We start from the raw sequence: 25,657 nt of genomic DNA, 5'->3' as shown, positions 1-25,657 counted from the left end.
TATATATATATATATATATATATATATATATATAATGTACGTGTATATACAGTATATATAGACATAAATATATATTTATATATATATACATAAATAGAGCTTGATGTGATTTTTTTCTTCGTAACAACGAAATAGTCTTGGATGAAAACATTATACATACGAATTTGCGAAGTTTATGCTGCATATAACAAATCCAGCATCTTATCTTGTCAGATACAGGGGATTTAGTAACGAATGTTATTTATCGCTGGTACAGGAGATAAGAATTATTGACACAGACCATTCGAAAATGGCAAATAGTATTGTTTAGACCTATGATGTAACCTACAAGCTGCGTTTATTAATTTTGTTACATAATGGTTACTATCACTTTAGAATTTACCCTACCCATATCTGACAACAGAGCTAAATTTGGACATCAAATTGGTTTCCTTTATCATCTACATACCACCGTCGGTGCGAATGAACTCGGCTTCGGTATAGGAGCCAAGGTCCTTTGAACGAGAAAGATGACGTTCAAGGTACTCGGTGATTAACAGATAACCTAAATATTGAAAGGAAAACAAAAAATGTCACACGAAAGACTGCTATCTTAAAGTTACTGCCTTTAGCCAGTTTAACAAGTTTAACCACCGAGAAATTAACGCAGCTGACTTGTAAACATGTCTCTTCCTACTTCAAAATCCTTGTGGGATCTAATGCATGTTACGTAATGATTTTAATAACATGCGATATTCCCTTGACTGTCAAATGTTTCTTCTGGCTTAGTGCGATTTCGATGAAGGAATTGTTTGTCTAAGAGATTTAAGTCGTGTTTGAAGGACAGAAATTGCGGTGGCGAGACAGGAAATTCTAATTTTGTCGGAAATCAGAATAAATACTATTTAGTTATTGGCTGGTACGTTCCCAGACACTGAGAATTTTAGAGGTCTCAGCCTTCTTTTCCCAAGGTAAATTGTTGCACCTTTTAATATGGGAAAAAAAAAAATACAAAGCTTATATTTATGATGTCTCTTACAATGAGGGATGCATTTGAGAAACATGTAAGAGTTCTAGAGGCCTTACTTAAAACATTGTGCAGACCAATCTGACTGTAAATTTGTAATATGGAACGATTGTAAATACTGTATTATGGATAACTTTGTTGTAATTCAAAGTGTTTTTTTTTATTATTTTCGAAGTAATATGTATGAATAACTGTAATGTTCTGAAAAGCGGTAGGGTTGTTTAATTGCGTCGGCGGCAAGCAGTTTTCAAGAGCATTCCGTTCACTGGATTTGGGATTACATACTAATACATGAACTGATCCTACGTTATCACTATTTGTAGAACGACGATTAATTCTGGAAGTTAGAGTGACGGAGATAGCAAGCACAAAATGTTGCAAACTTGTATTACAGAGCTAAATTTAAAAGGCATATTACGGTAAAGTTATGCTAAGTATGTGAGACTTTAACAGTTTTCTTTCAACATATTCAACTCACAGAAAACGGATTAGTTCCTTATTACAGGGAACACTTTCTTATTCTCTCTCACGCATACCTCCTACTCTCTCTCTGTATATATATATATATATATATATATATATATATATATATATATATATATATATATATATATATATATATATATATATATATATATATATATATATATATATATATATACTGTATATATATGCATAAATACATACACACATATACATATTGTTTATGTTCAGGATGGAAGCTTGGCTTTGCAACGGCGCCTACTTTGTTTGTTTTTAAGCAAAATTTTATGAATCTGTTACGAGGTTTTCTGTCTGTAACGAGTTTCAGCAATAAAATATAATTACTAGCATTTTTAAGAACTTTGCAAGACCACAAAGTTAAATTGCAACGGACAATTACCAAGGGGAAAAGAAGTCTAAACTAAATTACCTACCACAAATCTAAATTTTTTAGCCTTAGTTTTTTTTCCTATCATAATTAGCCTTCATGTTCATTTGTTTTGTTAAGATACTCACTAGTTATCTTTCCGATCTCATTTTACGTTTTTAACATTGCTCATGTACGTCTCTACATTTGAAGTTTTGGTAGAATATGACGATTTTATCAACGAACAGAACACCGCTTAGCGATGGTAAGCACAATTTAAAGTATTTAGCCATACATTCCGCAAGTTACCTTTCTAGTATTTCCCAGCAGTCTGAATCGTCGGAGGACCGCCGATGGTTATTATTAGGCATCATTAAAAGACGAATCAGCGACAATTCTACTTACCCATAACTTCTCCTTAGCTACCACCTTCCAAAACATGCACCGGGTTGGATCGTTCCATTTCCACTCTCAGCGAAGCTTTCCACTTCAGGAAAACGTACCACTATGCAGATATGTCACAAGCAAAGAGGGGTGGCTGGCAAGGGCGCAACAACGTCACTCACTCAACTAAAGGACTGTAGTATGAGGTCTTTAGTCCTTGGTTAGACTAAGGTCACAACTGTTTGAGATGTGTTACGCAAGGATGGCCAATTTCAAGATCAGTGTCAGCTCAAGTTGTTCCCTCATTGGCAGGGGCAGGTCAAGGACGGGTTACCTGCATACTCTAGTCTTCCACAACATGGCGCTAGGGCTGTGCTTCCAGTGACAACTGTCAACTGGAATCAGCTGTTTCCCCTGGTTCCAGGTGATATTCAGGTGCCTCATCATAATGGTCGCACGTCTCCAATCACCTGTTCAGTGAGAAAGAGAAGACGAGCGTAAACGTCTCGGAAAATATTCTTAGTTTTAATAGAAAATATCAAACACTGTGGTAGCTTAGTATCTCTGCATTGATGGAAAGACCAGTAGCAAGATAAGAAAGCGTGTCAGAGCTGCTAAAGGCTGCTGACAGCCAATCTTTCCTTTATTCTAGAATAATCTTTGCTGTCATTTGCCGACGTGTGTTTAAAACATGTTTTACTGGCAAGATAAGAAAGCGTGTCAGAGCTGCTAAAGGCTGCTGACAGCCAATCTTTCCTTTATTCTAGAATAATCTTTGCTGACATTTGCCGACGTGTGTTTAAAACATGTTTTACTGTAGTGTAGAATCACCTTAAATAACAATTGTTATCCATTTACTCCTTCAGGGTAACAGTCGCTGTACAATCTGAGAAGCAGAATTGCCTTACTATTGTAAAAAGAATATGCGTCAAAATATTTGCATACTGGGTAAAATCGAATAAACCAGATTAAGAATTTTCTAGTAGGATTATTAAATATTTTTCGAGTAAGCATCGGCTTCTACCGTCAAATGGTTTTTATAACACAAGAATATGGACAAAAAAATTCTTTTTTACGTCTTTTAAACTCGTTAATGTAACCCAGCTGAAAATATTCAACGTCTTCCATTTTGCAATGAATCAGATTTATTTTAAAGTCATTCTTAGAGAATGCAGTAAACATAATGAAACCAAAAGACTCACTGTTAAAGAATTATGATCTTTTCTGAGAATGTCACCTTGAATGGCAATATATCCCCAGAATATGAATTGCTTGTCCAGTGATTGCTTTGTATAAAGACAATTGACAAAATCCTGAGTTCTCTCCCCGAATTTAAACACACACGCGCATGAGCATGTACACGCGCACACACACACACACATATATATATATATATATATATGTATATATACTGTATATGTAACATCTATAGAAATATTGGTATTTATGTATGCAGAATTAAAGTGCTTTGGGACGAGCATCGGGATGTTCCGTAACGCCCCTAGTATAGGGTTGGGACTTGCCGTCGTCTTGCCCGGGCCCAATTATTTCTCTCTCTCTCTCTCTCTCTCTCTCTCTCTCTCTCTCTCTCTCTCTCTCTCTCTCTCTCTCACCAGTAGCTCCCATTTCAATATGCAGATGGGAGGTACCTATGTCAGAACTTTTAGATGATACAAAACGTCCATAGAGTAGGGACTAGCCGTCTTGATTCTCTCAAATTATTTATATATATATATATGTATATATATAAATTATATATATATATATATATATATATATATATATATATATATATATATATATATATATATATATATATATATATATATATATATATACACCTATAGCAGTAATTCAAATGAAGTCTTCACTAATTCCTATGCCGTCAGACCTTACTGTTTCTGAAGAGGTGTCTCTCAAAAACAAGCGTCTTCTTTTCTTATTACGACCGCTCAGTACACGCTAAAGTTTTACTGTATAGCCTTCATAAATATATTTCGTAATGGCACTAAAGAAAAAACGCTTGGAGATAGTTCTAGTCTTTCTCAGGAAGGTAAGTCAGCGAGACACCTTGTAGAAGTACCAGAATTCAAACGCTTGTTGAATTGTACATAAGACTGGCACATCTGTGAATGCTCAAGAATGTACGACTGCGGGAAAATAGACACTTGGAGGGGTCAAAGACCCACCCGACATCTGACAGGTAAGAGCGTCACCTGGCGTAACCCTGTAAATGCTTAATCGAGAGACTGAAAGGTAGGTAGGAGCTGGAAGGAGCTTCAGAGAGTTGCCGGCAGAGGGACAGACAACATCATGCCGCGACATCTCATTATCGGCGCAGAGCAGTGGGTACCATGGATACGAATCACAGAGAACGCGACCACTGGCACGCTAGAATACTCGGGAATCGTGTACAATATCCTGCTCGCTCTTTCGCAGACTATGAATTTCACGTGAGTTTTTTTTTTTGTCTGCTTGTGATGACAAAATCACTTCCCGAAAGAGTCAGCTGATTATGCCTGATTGCTAAATTGCCTTGACGCTTTCCCGAACACTTATCAAAGATGCGTGAATAGAAATTTACCTGAAAAAAAAAATGGTTTCCCAGTAGAAATATTGTTTAATATAATTCCATTAAAATGCTATACCTGGCGAAAACCATTAATTTCTCTTTAGGCAGGAAAGAGCAATATACTTAGATCTCTTCAAGGATTTTTTTTCTGGATTTCTGATATTTCAAAAAACACTTGTCAGCGAACAAGAGCTATTCTGATGACTGAAGATTTCGTTGCAAAATACTATTCTAATTGTGAAATTCCCAGAGCTCAAAGACTTCAAATTCACAGAGTGCATCAAGAGGGCTTTTTAAGATTTTCGGAATTTTGGGACAAAAATAATGTAACGAAAATTTTCATCTGCACTTTCTCCAAATTTCTCTGCACCTTAATCCTCTTCATAAAGTACTGAACAGGAAGTTTTTTTAACCATTTACGCGAGAAATTTACAAGATATCACAGTGGTACTCTAAAGTAGAGATGACTCTCTAGTACTTGTCTAATAATTTTTTCTGATTGCTTTAGATAGAACGATTTACTGTCCATCTTACGAGGTCCCTTTTTAATTAATTCGTTTTGGGAATACCCACAATCTATTTCCACTTTCCAGTAAAAAAAAAATGTAAAAAATGCGCCGAAGCTTCTTCGGCGCAATCGGGTTTTCTGTACAGCCGCTACAACGTATAATCAAGGCCACGGAAAATAGATCTATCTTTCGGTAGAAACGATATAATGTTGTATAAGCCGCGGCCCATAAAACTTTAACCACTGCCCGGTGGTGGCCTATCATATATCGTTGCCAGGCGCACGATCATGGCTACCTTTAACCTTAAATAAAATAAAAACTGCTAAGGCTAGAGGGCTGCAATTTGGTATGTTTGATGATTGGAGGGTGGATGATTATCATACCGAGTTGCAGGCCCCTAGCCTCAGTAGTTTTTAAGCTCTGAGGGCGAAGAGAAAAAGTGAGGACAGAATAAAGTGCGGACGACAGACAAAGCCGGGACAATAGTTTTCTTTTACAGAAAACTAACAAAGGCAAAGCAGGAAACCTTATTTTGACCTACTGTAGCATGCTTCGACTCAAATTTCAGCTTTGTACAAAAATTTCAGATCGATTAAAGAAAAAAACCGCTGACGGTTATTGAACACGAACGTCAGCATTGCCACTATGTGAGTAATCTCAGCATTCTATAAGAACTCAAAACTCCCAAAATATAAGTTCTCAGCTGTTGATTCTCTAAGGGCTACCGTTATTGTATTCTCCCTTCTTTAGTTTTCTGTAACAGAATACTATTGTGCTGGCTTTGTCTGTCAGTCCGCACGTTATTCTGTCCTCACCTTTTTTGGTCTGCAGTTTTTCTGTCCGCCTTCAGATCTTAAAAACTGCTGAGGTTGGAGGGCTGCAAATCGGTATGTTGATCATCCACCCTCCAGTCATCAAACATACCAAATTGCACACCTCTAGCCTCAGTAATTTTTATTTTATTTAAAGTAAACCATAATCGTGCTTCTGACAACGATATAGGATAGGCCACCACCGGGCCGTGGTTAAAGTTTCATGGGCCGCCGGTCATACAGCACTATACTGAGACCACCGAAAGATAGATCTATTTTCGGTGGCCTTGATTATGCGCTGTAACGGCTGTACAGAAAACTCGATTGCGCCGAAGAAACTTCGGCGCATTTTTTACTTGTTATAGTTTATATTATGATTTAGATAAGATGTTATTAATCTTCAGCATGGAATCTGTTACTTGTCCATTCATTCATATTTTCCTACTTTTGGCAATGACAATATTAATTTAGAATTAATTACGTTAAAAGTCAGCACTTTGTAGTTTAAGCTAAAAATAGTGCTTTCTAACTGCTAAACTGTAGTACCAAATAGTAATTGCAGAGTCCTTTTGGCTGATATCGAACGCAGAACATACTTTTAAAATTTGCTAAAAAAACATGCACTATATTCTGAATCAGGAAAACTATTATGGGTCTTCCTTCCCTTTTAGTATCCTTGACGTTATGAGAACTTAAATATATTATCGTATCTACCATTAACGTTATTCTGCCTGTTATAATAACCTTTTTCAGCCTATTTACATCTGGTGCAAACTACTTTAACTGAATCTTTCATAATTTCTCTTTCATTGTAAACTACCCATCTAATCAGTGCAAATGAACTACATCGAAACATCATTACCTTAAAAATAATCCCATTCAGTGCTCATCTGCTAAAAGTTTCAAAAATGTTCTCCGTCAGGTACGAACTGAGACGCCCACCAGACGGCCTCTGGGGCGTCGGTTTTCCAAACGGCTCCTGGAGCGGAATGTTGGGAATGGTGAAGCGAAGGTAAGTGTCAAGCGCCATGTGTCAAGTGTCAGGTTATTCCTTAAATTAATACACCGATCACTTCTTAGTGCGCACGAGCTTCTGCGGTCCATAGTTATTGTAATAGCAATTCGCAGGGTGTTACAGATTGGTGCAAATCGCCCTTTTAGACCATAATAGTTTCACACTAGTAAAAATTATTTAGATAATTACAATAATCACAGGTAAAATTGATTTTAGCGCCGTGAGTTAGGAAAGAGTGAAATTCAGAGTGACCTATAATTTAAAGAAAGAAAATCAGTTTGGAGATAAGGCTATTATAGCCTAAGTTGTCACCTGAACGTGAAGATTAGTCCTCCGATGGTACCCTGTGTTATGCCATGGTAAAGATTTCTCGGTCTGAAGCTCATTAGCTTAGGATCAATCCTAATTTAAGACCCCAAGTGACAGCGAGACATAACCTGCGGTACTATAATTCCCGGTGTTTGGTCATATGCTCATCACTGTATCATTTATGAGTTGATATTCTAACTTAATGATTTTTCAGATGATTTGCAGAGCAGTTTCTCACCATTTGCTAGAAATCATTCTAATTAATTTCATGATGAATCACAATGAAACATCAGTGAGAATGAATTTAAATGAGAAGGTGCTTCAGTAAACTGTCTCATCAAACGAAAACCAGCCATACAGTGTTAAATGGTTGTCAAGAGAATTGGTGTTTTTCAGAGAATATAACAGACATTATCAAATCATGCTGTTAAGCAATACATCATAAAGGCCTATATATTTATTGAACTCCTTACGAAGAAAGATGATAAGAATTTATGGGATACAGAAAATTGCTATTTACGCGTTACAAAAATAAATTTCATAATCATGAACTATAAATTATGAAAGGGTGCGCTTACTTGATGACTATATTACAGAGAACAATCTGCGTTGCCTTAATGGCAAATGTTGCACTGGAGAGTATTACGTAACAGAAGGAGGGAAAAAAAAAAGAGATGCAATCAGCAGTAATAAGACTTGTGTGGACGTCAGAACCAAATCAGCCCCAGACACAGAAGTAATACGTTTGTAAAAGTGAATCAGATGCTTCAATACGGTTATCTGACTGTGACTGAAGAAGAGGGGAAATGAAAAGGAAATATATATAGACCTGTGTCATGTTGAATAATGATATAATTAGGTTATGGGGTCATGACTGGGGAAGAATGGAATAAATGCGAAATACATAAAAACCTGGGTGATATCAAACAGTGATATAATTATGGTACTCCGACTGGTACAATACATGTACACAATACCGGGGTCTAAGCGATGTCAGGCAGGGCAGCCGATCGGGACTACAAAAGTCTACCCCAAAAGCCAAATCAAAAGTCCTTCAAAAGAAGGCATCACGGCGACCCCATATAAAAATGGGAACAAGCTGGGAAAAAGAAAGAGGGAAATTTAAGAGTATATGAGCACATAGTGGGCGGAAGCCAATGAAGGGAACTGGAGGAAGAAGCCTGAGAAAATATGCAGCAAATGAGGATTGAGGGGAGCACAGATAAATGGTATGTATGAGGAGATGAGAATTATGAGACAGAGGAAAGAATTATGAGATAGAGGAAACTGTACCAACTAACGGTCATATAAATGAGGCATGAAATTTAGACAGAGAATATGTTGTGACTACCAGCTGTGCTAGTTATGGGTCTTATATGAAAATTAGGATTACTGGCCGTTACATTAGTATACCAATAGCGGAAACGTGTATTATATGTCTGAAGACTTTTTGATCAAGTCTTGATTTTTCCAAGAAATAGCTTTGCTTTTTCCATGAAACTGCCTGTTAATTTTCTTTGTGGGTTAGATATTAAAGGTTCAAATGTAATTACGTAGTTTATAAAAAAAAATTTCCATTAAAATATATCTTTTTTTATCCAGAATTGGATATACACTTGCAAAATCTGCTTTACTGATATAAAATCATCATCATCTTTCATACGTGTTAAAAATACTTTGATTCGCTGAACGAATTAGTTTAAACGCGCTTGCTTGATGTCAGTTTCAGTGATGGTACCTTTAATTCTATACAGAACATAATTTTCCACTAACTTTCCTTTTTGCAAACCATTTAAAAAAATATTTACAAAGTCGGGTTTATCTGTAGAGTCACTGAACTCCATGCACGAAACTGGTGCCTTTTTCTCATGTTCTGACAGTTTTGGGATGAAAGGTTGCCGTAATTGGATCTCTCTCTCTCTCTCTCTCTCTCTCTCTCTCTCTCTCTCTCTCTCTCTCTCTCTCTCTCTCTCTCCACTGAACAGTTGATTAGTGAATCCAATTTTCTGCCTCCGTTCTCGTCACTCTGAGACTATTGCAGATCCAATTCAAAAGAGGTTGCTGCCTTTCCAAGGGCGTATTTTTTCACTAAAAATCTTTTTTATGATAGGTTGCACATTTATGAAAGGTAGCTTTGTGGATTCCTGGCGGGGGCGGGGGCGAGGGGGGGCGGTGCCCGGGGGGTGTTTCATAAGGAAACTTAAGATGATATTTCTTGATTTAGAGAAGTGACAGCTGTTCAAGGCTTTCGTGATTTTGGTGATCAAGGAACCTAGGATCAGGCTTTTACTGTTGCACGATAATGTACTTGCCATACAACATGGCATCTTTTGATTATACTATTCATTCATCTAGATTACAAAACACACAAACACGCCACGCACACAGACACACACACATATGCAGTATATATATGTATATATACATACAGTATATGTAATTGTAATAGCCACAATGACCTCTTAACCTCTCGAATTCTTCGCACTTTTTTGGATACGCTTGTCACTACAAAACCTTAAGATCCAAGTGCAAGAAATACAAAGAAATTATGATGTCTGGTAGCGGGAAACGAACCCGGGTCCCCTTATCAGAACGAGGTATTTTGGTGAACTGAGTTATTGTTGACAATGGTACCTTGTTCTGGTTATGGAACCCCGGGTTCGGTTTCCCACTACCAGACATCATCAATTTCTTCATATTTCTTGCACCTGGACCTTAAGGCTTTGTAGTGACAAGCATATCCAAAAAATCGAAGAAATTCGAGAAAGAAAGGGCATTGTAACTATGTATCTATTAAAAGAGACATTAGATTCTACATATATATCTATAAAAATAGACCAGTAGATTCTACATATATATATATATATATATATATATATATATATATATATATATGTACATATATAATATATTATATATATACATATTCATACATGTATATCATTAGAGTATACTGTACATATATATGTCTGGTCACAGTTCCATATTCAAAATACAACACCAAAACAAAACGATCATATGAATCATTCATCCCGCTGGATGCAGACGCCCACAAGGACGAAGCGCTCGAAATTGAGTGTATGAATCAAACATGACATCGTAAACGGTAAATCATTAAAATATATCTACCGTGAAATGGTAGAATGACAATATGCGACAAGAACAAATGCCCATGAGAATACCCATCTCCTCATTCGTTTCTGTGTAGGGCATTCGTCCAGTATTAGATTTATGTGTTCATTCAGGCTTTGACCGGGGGATATATTTTCTAAATAAGTCTGGGACAATAAAGGTTATTGTGATTTCAGACAAAATTCCAAGTATCTAATATTAGTAAAATTTTGATGAGTGCGTTATCGAAAAGAAATGAAAGATGAACTCGCGGAATAAAAAAAAAAAAAAAAAAAAAAAAAAAAGGCGCTCAAGTTTCTTCGGCGCAATCGAGTTTTCTGTATAGCGTTAATCAAGACCACCGAAAATAGATCTATCTTTCGGTGGCCTCGGTATAATGATGTACGAGCCACGGCCCATAAAAATCTCAGGCGGTCGTGGTGGCCTGTGTTGTTGCGTTGCCAGAAGCACGATTATGGCTAACTTTAACCTTAAATAAGATAAAAAAAAAAAAACTACTGAGGGTAGAGGGCTGCAATTTGGTATGTTTGGTGATTGGAGGGTGGATGATCAACATACCAATTTGCAGCTCTCTAGCATCGGTAGTCTTTAAGATCTGAGGGAGGACAGAAAAAGTGCGGACAGAAAAAAGTGCGGACAGAAAAAGGTCTGACAGAAAAAGTGCGGACAGAAAAAGGTCTGACAGAAAAAGTGCGGACAGAAAAAAGTGCTGACAGACAGACAATGCCGGCATAATATAATAGTTTTCTTTTCAGAAAACTAAAAAGACGTGAATGAGATAAATGTTTAAATACCATGAACAGTTTTACAATGACCAAATTCATGAGGAAGAAAAAGTAGACATTAATAATAATAATAATAATAATAATAATAATAATAATAATAATAATAATAATAATAATAATAATATCTTGGAAGGAGACACTCTTCGAGTCAAACTTTGTTGAAAAGACTGGCACTCTGTATGCCGCTGAGATTATATTTCGCCTTCTCAACATTGCGTATAAGCTTCTTCGTTTCAGTACGTCAATTGCAAAGCTTTATAAATTACCTGCTGAAACGAAGAAATTTATACGGCCAAGTTCAGGAGGTGAAATATAAGCTCAACGACATACCGAGTGTCATTCTTTCCAACGAATAATAATAATAATAATAATAATAATAATAATAATAATAATAATAATAATAATAATAATAATAATAATAACAAGTAAACTGTAGTCAGCAGTCACAGAAAAATTCATAGACAGAAAGGCTGCAGAAGGAAGTGTAGGGGCACAAAAGACCAGCCCCTGATAGACAAAACGGTAATGAAGAATCGTAAGAGAAGGAGAACCAACCTAAGCATGGCATGGATTGACTACAAAAAAGCCTTCGGCATGAAACCGCACACGTGGCTAATAGAATGCCTGAAACTATAGGGGGCAGAGGAAAACACCATCAGCTTCCTAAAAAATACAAAGCGCAACTGGAATACAGTACTTACAAGCTCTGGGATTAGACTATAAGAGGTTAACATCAGGAGAGGAATCTTTCAAGGCGACCCACTGTCCCCACTCCGCTTCTTAGTAGTCATGATTCCCGTGACAAAAGTGCTGCAGAAGATGGATGCTGGGTACCAACTCAAAAAAGAAGGCAACAGAATTAACCATCTGATGTTCATTGACGACATCAAGCTGTGTGGTAAGAGCATCAAGGAAATAGATACCTTAATCCAGACTATATGGATTGTATCTGGGGACATAAGGAAAGAGTTTGGAATGGGAAAATGCGCCTTGGTCAACATACAAAAAGGCAAAGTGACAAGGACTGAAGGGATAAAACTACCCGACGGGAATAGCATCAAACACATAGATGAGACATGATATAAATACCTGGGAATAATAGAAGGAGAGGTTATAAAACACTAAGAGATGAAGGACACGATCAGGAAAGAATATATGCAGAGACTCAGGGCGATACTCAAGTCAAAACTCAAAGCCGGAAACATGATGAAAGCCATAAACACATTGGCAGTACCAGTAATCAGATACAGCGCGGGAGTAGTGGAGTTGCTAATTCCGTTACCAGCATTGTATTACAACAACAACAACAACAACAATAATAATAATAATAATAATAATAATAATAATAATAATAATAATAATAATAATAAAAGAAAATTATCACGTACATATAAGGCAGGTGAGTCAATAAGCTCCCTAGAATCCCACACCCTACGAGTATTATTATTATTATTATTTTTTTTTTCCAGAGAGGTGGACTTCGCTCTGGGCCCTTTTGCGTTCAACTGGGAGCGCTATCATTACGCCTGCGAGTTCACTCAGCCCATCTTCGTGGATTACGAGAGCGTCTTCATGAGGAGACCCCGAGTGGAAACCGACCTGTTCGCTTTCATCAAACCTTTCACGTGGCAGGTACGTTGGTGTTTGGAATTAAAAGCTGTATGTTTACATCTAGGATTAGAAAGCATCTCTGCGGACAAGTTGCACTTCTGCAGAAGGACAGTTTTCATGAGTACGCGGTAAGAATGTTTTCTTTGAAATTGCCTGATTTTTGTAGGGGACTGATGTGCATATAATTTTGTAGATTTGCTAGTATATTTGCTACAAATATATATATATATATATTTATATATAATATATATAATATATATATATATATACAATATGTATATATATTTATATATATATATATATATATATATATATATATATATATATATATATATATATATATATATATTTATATATATGTATATATATAATATATATACATATATATATTCGTGGAATAAATACTCTAGGAAACTCTCAAATAATTAGGTGAACTAATAAATTAAAACTACTTTGCTATCAAATGGCAAAAATTTCGCTGCATGTGGCTAACAAGCACATTTTCCAAAAATTATAAGTGCAATTTTCAATTGTGATTGTCTCACATACTGATCTTTCGAAGAGATGTATTGTAGATAACGATTCCATGCAGATGGACACAAAAAATTCGGGTTTCCTAAACTGGACTTTCAATATATATATATATATATACAGTATATATATATAATATATATATATATATATATATATATATATATATATATATATATATATATATAGAGAGAGAGAGAGAGAGAGAGAGAGAGAGAGAGAGAGAGAGAGAGAGAGAGAGAGAGAGAGAGAGAGAGAGAGAGCCTCTATGCTACTGACCTCATTTCAGTGAACAATGGGGTTTACATTTCTTGGAAATTATCTTTACACGCAACACTTCAGATGATCAATTACTGCAATTACAGAAGTTTGGATTTATAATGAATGGAAATATAAAAGGGAATGACATTTTAACATGATGTACTTTAAGGTCTAGATAAAATTTGCTGTTATGATGAAAGTAATGATGACAGTGTTAATGATGATAATGACCTTATCATCTGTACTATCAATGTTATCTAAAATAAAGTCATAAATTGTAGTCTAATTTTTATGATAATTAGTAGTATCATGTCAAGTATTATAATGAATAATTATACAGCTCCTCCCGTCTTTCTGAACAAGTGACTATCTGCGCTGTACTGAGTAAAACAATCATCGAAATGTTCATCACATCTCAAAAATGACTGACACGAAATAATGATGTTATCATCATCACCATCATCATTGCACGTGTCCTAAGCATCATCATAGTCTTTCGAATTATCTCCAAGTCACGTAGCCTCCAGAAGCCTAACCACCAGCACTTCCAATTATAAGCAAACAAACAAAAACACGAACAGGTGTGGGTCTGTTTACTCGGCGCGATAGTCTTCACCTGGTTAACTCTGGTCCTGTTCCACTACCTGAGTCCCTTTGAAGTGGTAAGCGGTACCGACAACGCCAGCGATGTCAAAGCGACTTCCCAAGGCGAACTCCAATCGATGTCAGAGTCGGGGTCCAGCGAGCAAGAGAGGCACCACGGAAACAGGTCTCATCTCTTCTTCGTTCTCCGGAGTCTCTCTTATCAGAGTACGTGGTTCGAACGTTTGTTTTTACTTACTTATTCATTTATTTATCTATATTTTTTGCTTTAGAATGACGCGTCTGTCAAAAGATAATACATACATGGTAATTAGTAATTATTTCAAGTTATCTAGGATAAGTAGATTGTTATAAAATGAAAAGATCTTCCTGGTTTCAATAATTTTTGTCTGAGGTCTGACCTAAGTCACGAACAACTTAAAGTGCTGGACCCCGTATGTTAATTATAGCCCCGAATTTAAGATGAAAATTCATTGGACTGAAGTATATGGAAAGGGCATAATATCCTTCAAAAGAAAATACATGGCTGGTAATTAGTAATAATTTTAAATTATCTGGAATAGGTAGAAGGTTATAAAATGAAAAGACCTTCCTGGTTTCAATAATTTTTCGTCTGAGGTCTGATCTAAGTCACGAACAATTTAAAGTGCTGGAACCCCGTATGTTAAATACAATTCCGCATTTAAGATGAATTCATTGGACTGAAGCATATGGAAAGGACATAATATCCTTCATCAATTCAAATATTTCAAAAATCTACATTTTCTGTATTGCAGCCAACACCTGGCTACCTCAAAGCGATACGCGGCGCGTGATCACAGCCACCTGGCTCATCTCTTGCCTCATTCTCGGGTCAGTTTTCTCCGGTACTTTGACGGCCATGCTGACAGTTCCCCTCGTAAGTATTTTCGATTTCCGTTCAAACTCGCTGATAAGGATTAAATAGCCGGGATTTTAGGAGAGATGAGTAATGTTTTGATATTCTTGCAATTTCTGATTTGCCGAGTGAGTAACTCGCTGCGAAAATAAAGGAGAATTTTAACTTACTGTCTCCGCCATTTGAGTTGAAGTCGATAATCCTTTGGAAAGTATCTCAGTGTTTTTGTAAAAAGAATATCTCGAGAACGAATCAGCTTATTTAGATGAATCTGGGTGAACGTATTCGTTAAGAAATGCCTTGTAGATTTTTAGAATTGATATGTTGCCAGGAAATCGTCTGGACCACCAATTGAGACAACTCGACAGCACAGTAGAAACAAGTAAAAAATGCGCCGAAGTTTCTTCGGCGCAATCGAGTTTTCTGTACAACGTATAATCAAGGCCACTGAGAACAGATCTGTCTTTCGGTGGTCTCGGTATAATGCTGTATGAGCCGCGGCTCGTGAAACTTTAACCACGGCCCGGTGGTGGCATGGCATATATCGTTGCCAGATGCACGATTATGGCTAACTATAACTTTAAATGAAATAAAAACTACTGAGGCTAGAGGCTGCAATTTGGTATGTTTGATGATTGGTTGGTGGATGATCAACATACCAATTTGCAGCCCTCTAGTCTTAGTCGCTTTTGAGATCTGAGGGCGGACTGAAAAAGTGCAGACAGAAAAAAGTGCGGACGGACAGACAAAGCCGGCGCAATAGTTTTCTTTTCAGAAAACTAGAAATCAAAACAACAAATTATTTTTTTCTTCAAAATAGGTTCGAATTCCCATCGACAGCACTGAGGATCTGGTGAGGCAGCGTGAAATTCCATGGGCTATTGAATCTGGATCTTTCCTCTTCCAGGTGCTCTTTGTAAGTGCTATAACTCTTGTGCTAACTCACTATTATCCTAGATGAAAAATTCACCTGATCTTCTTTTATTATATCTTTGAGACTACTTTATATACTTATACAAATGTTAAAGCTGTTGTTAATGATAATTCAACTGGTATGCCAGTAAGTCGTAAGCGAGTCAGTACGTCATCAGAATTACTGAAAAAATTCGCTTCAGAAGTTTAAATGTCACTGATTGACCTTTTGCAAGATGTCCCTTATCAATATTCTATTTTCTCTCCCTGTCAGTTTCGAGGTTCATTTTTTATTGCTCTTCAAGAGTCTTTTTTTCATGGACATTTTCATCAATGTGTCATTTGAATGACGCATATGTTTACGTAAATCTGAAGGAGCCTTTATACCTGCACACTCATGTTTATGTAAATTTATACGCACATGTTAGTCTTAGAAAGCATACGGAAACTACAGACATTTACTTAGATATAAGGCCTTCACGCAAGCGCACACACATCCATAAACACACACACACATATGTATATATATATATATATATATATATATATATATATATATATATATATATATATATATATATATATATATATATATATATATATATATATATATATATATGCACGTGTGTGTATGTATCGGATGTCTGTTCTGATATCCAGTCCTCATTTTCTTACAGCAAGCTACGAGCGGGATATACAAAGCAATATGGGACGGCCATTCTCATCGGATTACCGACTGCTACAGCTATCGGCAAGATATCAAAGCCGGGCTTTATGCCGCTGTTTGCGATAAAATGACAATGAAGAAGGTAAACAAACAGTTCAGGTCAATCCAGGTAGTTTGCAGTCACAGTCAATTCATTCACGTTCCTTTTGCAATCTAGACACGTGCATGCAATGTAAAGCACAAAAGCGTTTAACACGAGAACACAGTACAAACTGTCATAAGAACAACTCATCACTTGATCTCACAAATCAGTTAAGACACCTGGTTTCACTTACTGGAACCATCAAATAAAGATCACGCGTCATAGGTTACGAAAAATACTAATCGCTTGCTCTCTGGGTTGACAAATCCAAAGAATGCTTGGTATGGAAGCCATTGCAAATATCATTTGACCTTCAATGATTCCACACCTCTAATAGGTAATAGGTACCAAGTTGCAAAAGCAGAAACACCTTAACTGAATATTTGTCGAAATCAAATTTGTTATTTTTTCCGAAGTGACTACTTGCAACTGCATCATTACGTAAAGCAACCCATCTGGAGCCCCCACTCTTGTCTGTGATAATGACTTTATCAATCATATTCAGGAAAAACAGTCCTGGCATGGAGGGATACTACACGAGCGTTTATTTTTAGTTGTTAATTATTTCATTTTTATTTGTTGCTATTTTGCATCCATTTCTTGCAAGATAATTCCATTATATGTATTTACACATACACACACACACACATATATATATATATATATCTATATATATATATACGCACATACATACACACGTACATACATATAAATCCTTTGTCAAATCTTAGCATTCTGTTTAGCGAAAGTCTTCGAAGTATGCTTTGTGAGTTCATGATACTTACACTTATGAATAATAATAATAATAATAATAATAATAATAATAATAATAATAATAATAATAATAATAATAATAATGTCTAAAGTTTGAAATTCCACTCAGTCATTCATCCACTGTCGCCCTTAATTTACATAAATGTATACAGAGAGCACAATATTCGTTGAGAACCAATATAATTTCTTTTCTCTCAAATAGTACTGATGGTTATATATTTTTCCTTCCTCTTTTAAAGAATATTCTAGTGAATTTTTCACGGAAAAAATATAAATAAATAAAGGGAAAAATACGGAGGATTAAAGGAAAATAAAAAATAAAAATTTTAAAGTGACTTGCATGCAAAAGTGGTATGATTCAGAAAGACAACGTTGCTAGCTAACAAATGAGTTGTTAAAATCACCACATCCGTAATTGCAGAGCAATCTGAACGGTTTAAAAGGGATGTCAGAAAAACAGTAGCAATCTTAACAGAGCAAACGTGAACTATGATAATTTAAGGTGATTCAACTTTTGCTATAAAGCAAAAATATTTTTTGCATTATTATTTGTTTGATATTTAGTAATTAAATCATAAATAACAAAACGTGTCTGCTCATAATTTTTAAAAATATGACAAAATGAAAAAAATAAAAAAAACTAGTTAAAACTATTAAGAAAATCAGACATGTTTGAAAAAATAGCAAACAGCAACGCATAAACTGGACGAACCCGATGCAGTTCCTTCTTTTTAGGCGGGAAATTTGCTGTCTTATCATTGGTTGTCACGAAATCACTGCCATGTAGCGCTTGCCTTCAGACAGTAAACTCTTGGTTTATTTAGTTAGATCTCGTTTTTGTGTAAATATCCAGTGTCGTAGAGTTTTAAATTCTATATAGAATACTTCCAAATAGATGTGAAATAAACAAATGCTCTTTAAGTGCTATTGGTTCTGTATGTTGGTCATCGTAGAGTAGCCAGTTTTTGTTTTTAATGGCACGAACAGATTTTCTTATCCAAGGAGTCTAGAGTGATAAAGAACAAACCAACTTTATTTTTTCACGCGGTTAAGACTAAAAAATCTAATTTCCTTATTTAATAACTTTCCATCGGATTATAACGCCTTTCAAATAATTACTGTGAGAGATAAATAATAATTAACGATAGAAGACCAACATTCATATAAGAATTAGAGCTCCCTCAAATGGCTACGATGGAGGTGAGAAGCAGCGTCTGCAAAAATTTCGAAAAAAAAAAAAAAGATTAAATCCAAGGAGTCTTGAGTGAAAAAAATAACAAAACCAACTTGAATTTTTCACCTAGTTAAGACTAAAAAAATCTAATTACCTTATTTAATAACTTTTCATCCGATTTCAGTGCCTTTCAAATAATTACTTTGAGAGATAAACAAGAATTAAAGATGGAAAACCAACATTCACATAAGAATTAGAGTTCCCTCAAATGGCTACAGTGGAGGTGAGAAGGCAGCGTCTGCAAAAGTTTCGAAAAAAAGACTAAATCCAAGGAGTCTTGAGTGAAAAAAATAACAAAACCAACTTTAATTTTTCACCTCGTTAAGACTAAAAAATCTAATTTCCTTATTTAATAATTTTTCATCTGATTATAGTGCCTTTCAAATAATTACTGTGAGAGGTAAACAAGAATTAACGATGGAAAACCAACATTCACATAAGAATTAGAGTTGACTCAAATGGCTACGATGAAATAAGGGGAAGGCAGCGTCTGCATAAATATCGAATAAGACTACTCGTTTCATTTCTTGGCTGAAAAATATAAGGAAATAATACTCACGGAAACCTAAAGCATACACGATTACATCTCAGCTAAATCCATACCATTATTAGCTGCTCGATGCACGAGGAGACACCCACGAAGTGAACGTTTGCTGGAATTAAATCGGTGCCTTTATTTTATTTACTATAATTGATGACGTCATCAAATAGAGTAAACAAAAACGTTCGATTTTATATTCCCAAATTGTTTTTACTCATTGTAATTTTGCAGTTATTTTATGCATAGTAATTTCCATATATATATACGTATGCACACACACACACACACACACACACACACATATATATATATATATATATATATATATATATATATATATATATATATTTATTTATTTATTTATCCTTTGTCAACACTTGGGGTTCTGTTATGTAAGAAGTAAGCTTTGCACGTACATTGTATTTAGGCTTATAAATAATAATAATAATAATAATAATAATAATAATAATAATAATAATGATGATAATGATAATAATAATAATAATAATAATAATAATAATAATAATAATAATAATAATAATAATAATAATATCTGAAGTTAGAATTTTCACAATTAATCATTCATTGTCTTCCTTAATAAATATAAAAAAGTGCAAAATTCACTGAAAATGATTTTCCCTCTTGTCTCTTAACAGTAGTGATGCTTAAACACTTTTTCCTGCCTAGTTTGAAATTTTCAATGAAAAAAGGAAAAAAAGGAAAAAATAAAGAGGATCAAAGGGAAAAAACTTTTAGGGTGATTTGAATGCAAAAGTGGTGTGTGTAGGAAGATAAAAAGTTTCAATCCAAACAGTGGTGCTGCCATATAAGTAGTTAGTATCACCAGTAGCCTATATGAACATTTTCAAAGGAACTTTAAGTAATGTCAGAGAAAGAGCTAGTAATAATAAATGTTAACCTGAGCGCTACATTCGATTAAGGGCCTCTGATGCAAAAATATTTTCTGCATTTTTATTTTTATATTCAGTAATTAAAAAAATAAATAAACGTTTCTGATTAGAACGCATAATTATTAAACATATAGCATGAGATGGGAAAAAATAAAGCTACCTATATATAAAATAAATAAATAAATAAACAAAAAGCGTGAAATAAACGTTTCTGATTAGAACGCATAATTATTAAACATATAGCATGAGATGGGAAAAAATAAAGCTACCTATATATAAAATAAATAAATAAATAAATAAACAAAAAGCGTGAAAATCCCAGGAAAATCTGGCATGTTTAAAAAAACAGCAGACAGCAGCGCATAGACTCGGGAACCCACACAGCTTTTCGTTTTAGGCGGGAAATTTTCTGTCCTGCTATTGGTTGACAAGAAATCATTGCCATATGGCACTAGCATTCTAACAGTACACCCTCGTTTATTTAACCATATCCCGTTTTTGTGTACATATCCAGTGTCTTAGAGTCTTAAACTCTATATAGAATATTTCCAAGTAGGTCTGGAATAAAGAAATGCACTAAAAATGCTAATTATTCCATGTTTTTGTTCACTGAAGAGTAACTAGTTTTTGTTTTTAATGGAATGAATAGATTTTCTTATCCAAGGAGTCTACAGTAGAGTGGTAAAGAGCAAAAACATTATTTTTTCACGCAGTTAAGGATAAAAAATCTAATTTCCTTATTTAATAACTTCTAATTAGATTATATAACTTTACAAAGTTATTATTGCCAGAGATGAATAACTATTAATGATAAAAAGCCCTCACTTTTATAAGAATTAGGTCTCACCCAAATGGCTACATTGGAGAAAGGTAGCGTCTCCATAAAAGACAATAGAAGACTAGTTGGTAACTTCTTGGCTGAGAAGTTTATAGAACACTACGTATGGAGACCACGACCATAATACCTCCAATGATTCCATACCTTTAATAGCTACCACGATGCTAAAGCAGACACACCTAAAGTGAATATTTGTCGCAATTAAGTCTATCCTTCCTAAACCAGTGACATCTGGCAACTACATCATCACGAAAACGGGAAGACAACAAGCGGTAATACACCCCCATTCATAACAACTATGGTTAATGACGTCACCAAACATTCTAAACAAAGATTCCCGACGTGGAGGAATAATACATGTGTTTATTGTTAGTTGTGTTTAAATTCTTTTATTCCTTTCTATCCATTGTTATTATGCATTTAATTAATCTCGGGAAGACAGTTTTTGTCAAATATGTTGGTGACGTCATCATCGCTGGGGCTCTAAGAAGCGTTTGTACCCTCGCTATTTACGTAATGACGGAGTTGCCAGATGTTGCTAATGAAGGAAAAATAATGGATTTAATTTCAACTAATATTAACTTCAGCGATGTTTGCGTTTGCATAGCGGTAATTACCAAAGGTGTGGAAACAATAGAAGTGTAATGATATTTGCTATTGGCCTTCATAATTAATATTCTTTGTATTTTTCAACCAAGTAAGTAACCTACTAGTCTTTTTCTTTACGCTTGCAGGCGATACCTTCCTCCACTGTAGCCATCTGGGAGAACGCTAATGCTTACAGAAATGTTAGTTTTGCATCGTCAAGTATTATTCAATTCTCTCAATAATTATTTGAAAAGGTATGAATTCTGATAAACAGGCATTGAAAAATGAAATTATATTTTATCGAGTTGACTGGGTTAGAAATTTAAGTAGTTTTTGCTTAATACTACTCTAGATTCCTTGGATGAGTCAACTCTCTTTACAACATTAGAAACAAAAACTGGCCGCTCTCCGCTAAAGAAAAATATCGAAAAAATAACAGCTGAAGAAGAACATATATTTATCTCAAATCTATCAGAAACTATTCTATACAGAATTTAAGATTTTGTTACCATGGGCATTTACACAAAGAAGAGATGCACTTAAATAAATGACAGTTTAGAGTTAGGCGGTAAGTACTATATGGCAATGGTTTCATGTCAACCAATCAAAGGACAGCAAATTTCCCGCCTAAACAAGACTCCCTGTTTTTGTTATATCTGTATGATTTTACTTTTTCTGTGATCTATTTATTTGATAAATTTGACTTTCATTAGAAACAGTTGTTCAGTAATGATTTAATCATTAACCATTAAAATGAATATGCAGAAAATATCTTCACATCTTTACTAAATCACATGTCAATCACAAATAGAATTCAGGTTCATTTTTGCTCTCAAAAGCATTACCATCTATTTTTCTGACCTCACCTAAAGTTCCTTTTAAATTGTTCATGTAATGCTTTGCAGTCAAGGTCTCGTTTAGGTTTTGGTGATTTAAATCACTCATCTGTTACCAATGAAAGGGATAGTGTCCTGTCCTAGACCACATCAAAATGTGAAAAGCAACAGGAGTCTTGGGGCTTCATGAGTTTCAGATAATAAGAAAATGACCCCGTCATCTCAAATCAAGACTGAGTTGTGATTGGTCGAATGACTAAAGATTAAACCGCTTTTTGAGGTCGAATCTTTGGGTACAACGAGCATATACGGAAAGCAGTGTACAGTGCAAAAATATGATTAATTAAATATTCAAATTAAATTACAAGATGCAGATTACATTTACGATAAAATCTTACGTCCGTGTTTGAGAGCAACTTGCAAAAATTATAGGGTATGAATAACGTACATTTATGTGTATTCATGATTGTGTATAAAATACAAATATATAAAATGTATAATAAATTATGTATATATATAATATATATATATATTATATATATATATATATATATATATATATATATATATATATATATATATATATATATATATATATATAATATAAAATTAAAAGCAATATATGCAAATATCAACCACTAGTTACCGCTTGAGGCTACGTTGGGCAGGGCGTTCAGGGACATAAGAGGTCCCTTGATCGGCTCAGTGTCCGTTGTTTGTGGGTGCAGTATACGATCCAATTTTGCTAAATATTTAGTCAGTTTCTGGGAGGCAAAGCTCACACCTTCCGCTACCAAATTTAAGTAAATTTTACTTTGCACGATTTAAATGTAAAGTAACGATAAATAGACAGGGATGCAAGCAATTAAACAGAACTAACAAACTCTCGTGTCTGATCGTTTCACGTTAGGAATGTTTTGGTTTAACAGGCTTTTTGACGTCATCAACCGTATTCATGAATGGGGTTTTAGAAGAGTTTGTAACTATCTGCTTACGTCATTATGTAGTTGCCAGGTGTCACTTATGAAAAACAATCGATTTAACTTCGAAAAATATTCCCTTTAGAGGTGTCTGCTCTTGTATCGTAGTAACTATTTAAGCTATGGAATCACTGGAAGTGTAATGGCATTTACTCTTGGCCCCAGTGCGTACTTTCATCTGTATTTCTGCACCAAAAGAGTAACCAACTAGTCCTATTTTTTTTATTTATACAGACGCTATCTTCCTCCATTATTGCCATTTGGCTGAACTCCCATTCTTACCAAAATGTTACTTTTGCATCATTAACTATGGTTCATCTGTCACGATAATGATTTGAAAACAAAAATAATCTAATAAAAAGGCATGAAAGAAGGAAATTAGATTTTATAGCTTTATCTGTGTCCAAAAATTAATTAGTTTTTCGCTCATTACTCTAGACTCCTTGGATAAGAAAACTCTCTTTACGCCATTAGAAACAAAAATCGGTTACTCTTTAGTGAATAAAAAAATATTTAATATGTAGCACTTCAAGAAGAATATTTTCATTTCAAATCTATTTGAAAATATTTCATATAGACTTTGTGACAATGGACATTATACAAGGACGTGGTATGTTTTAATAAACGAGGGTTTAGAATTAGAAGCTTTGTTCCATATGGCAATTTTATTTTATGACAACCAATAATAGCACGTCAAATTCCCGCCTAAACAGAAGGAACTGTGTGGAGTTCCTCTAGGGTTATGTGGTGCTTTTTGATGCTTTTCCAAATATGTTGGAATTTCTTGGGGAGGAGATTCACCACTATTGTTAATTACTTTTCATGTTGTATGTCTTTAACAAATGTGATATTCATCAAAAGTCTTTTGTTAAAATTGATTTAATTACCAAACATAACTGTGAAAATTTAAAAAAATATTCTCGCATCCTAGCTAAAAATAATTTTGACCTGACCTAATTTTTTGGTTTTAGTTTGTGCTTTGTTAAGATTGTTACTAGCTATTTTTCTTACATTAGCTATAAGGAAATTTGTGCCAGAAGATGATGATGACGAGGGAACGACAAAAATCTGAATGGTAGGAAAGGAGAGTCTAAATTAATTTTACGTAAAAGAAGTTATCCTGAAGATCTCTTTAAATATACAGTAGATTGCAGGTGACTGAGAAAGGGAAATCTGAGCGAGGCCTTTTTATACCCTAACATTGGAATAAAGGCATTTCGTTGAAATAAGCTGCATCTGAAAAATAATTCCAATCGAAAGGGCAGGTACAGAAATCAGGAATCGAGCAATGGTGTGAAGAACACAACTGATATGACCAGCAGATGTAATTGTGGAAGGTATAGGACTCAAGAGAGACAAAGTAGTAGGGCCGAGTTGGTTGAAATTTTTGAGAATACTAATCTGGAGATGACAGTCTAAAAATGAACACAACTTTAGATCCCTAAAAATTAAAGAGAAAAGGAAAGTTGGAGTTAAAGACTGTTGCTTGTGGCTCTAAAAGTAAGTCCATAGATATATTAAACATAGAGCACGTAATTTTCCAACGTCAAGACAAAATAAAAGAGGAAAATCTAAGAATAACTCAGTCTGAGAGAACTGAGCTTCAAAATAGCATTCTTTACCAGAACTCTCTTTTCAGGTGATGTCTGAGGATTACAGCGACACGGGAGAATGCAATTTCTACATGGCAAGAGAGGACTGGAAGTCCATGCCACTGGCTCTCGCTTTCCAGCACGGGCACTCTCTTTATGGTGAAGCCAATGAACAGTAAGTTCACTAAATCTACTTGTCTACTTGCAAATGCAGCGAGATGTCTCCCATTCTATAAAACTTTGTCAGATGGATATTTTTTTTACTTGCATAACAATCCTTTGTCCCAATCGTAATTCATAAAAATTCTAGCTCTTGAGTGTGAAACAAGAACTACTTTTATGGCCGATAGTAATTAACAATTATTTCTTATTTTTCTTGTGTCTT

General features: G+C 34.9%; 1 protein-coding gene and 1 long non-coding RNA gene across 3 annotated transcripts in view; one reads left to right on the top strand and one right to left on the bottom strand.

The window, feature by feature from the left end:
• Positions 1-25,657, bottom strand: part of LOC136846725 (uncharacterized) — a 119,639-nt gene that overhangs the window by 19,593 nt on the left and 74,389 nt on the right. Inside the window, exon 2 of the long non-coding RNA XR_010855513.1 lies at positions 2,262-2,710. This is a non-coding gene — a long non-coding RNA (uncharacterized lncRNA). The remainder of the gene's footprint in view (positions 1-2,261; positions 2,711-25,657) is intronic.
• The window catches only part of LOC136846713 (glutamate receptor ionotropic, delta-2-like), a 22,944-nt gene continuing 1,685 nt past the window's right edge, over positions 4,399-25,657 (top strand). Inside the window, exons 1-8 of one of the 2 annotated variants that reach the window (XM_067117832.1) lie at positions 4,399-4,693; positions 7,056-7,145; positions 12,844-13,006; positions 14,359-14,587; positions 15,157-15,278; positions 16,078-16,173; positions 16,847-16,978; positions 25,320-25,447. In XM_067117832.1, the coding sequence (XP_066973933.1) occupies positions 4,554-4,693; positions 7,056-7,145; positions 12,844-13,006; positions 14,359-14,587; positions 15,157-15,278; positions 16,078-16,173; positions 16,847-16,978; positions 25,320-25,447 (1,100 nt within the window). In that variant the 5' untranslated portion in view covers positions 4,399-4,553. Of the gene's footprint in view, positions 4,694-7,055; positions 7,146-12,331; positions 13,007-14,358; positions 14,588-15,156; positions 15,279-16,077; positions 16,174-16,846; positions 16,979-25,319; positions 25,448-25,657 lie in introns of those variants that run through there. The other variant, XM_067117825.1, reaches the window with a different exon arrangement.

The sequence above is a fragment of the Macrobrachium rosenbergii genome, chromosome 2 (assembly GCF_040412425.1).
Source record: "Macrobrachium rosenbergii isolate ZJJX-2024 chromosome 2, ASM4041242v1, whole genome shotgun sequence".
NCBI lineage: Eukaryota > Metazoa > Arthropoda > Malacostraca > Decapoda > Palaemonidae > Macrobrachium > Macrobrachium rosenbergii.
Note: the sequence above shows the minus strand (reverse complement) of the source record. Positions and strands in the feature narration are given on the sequence as shown.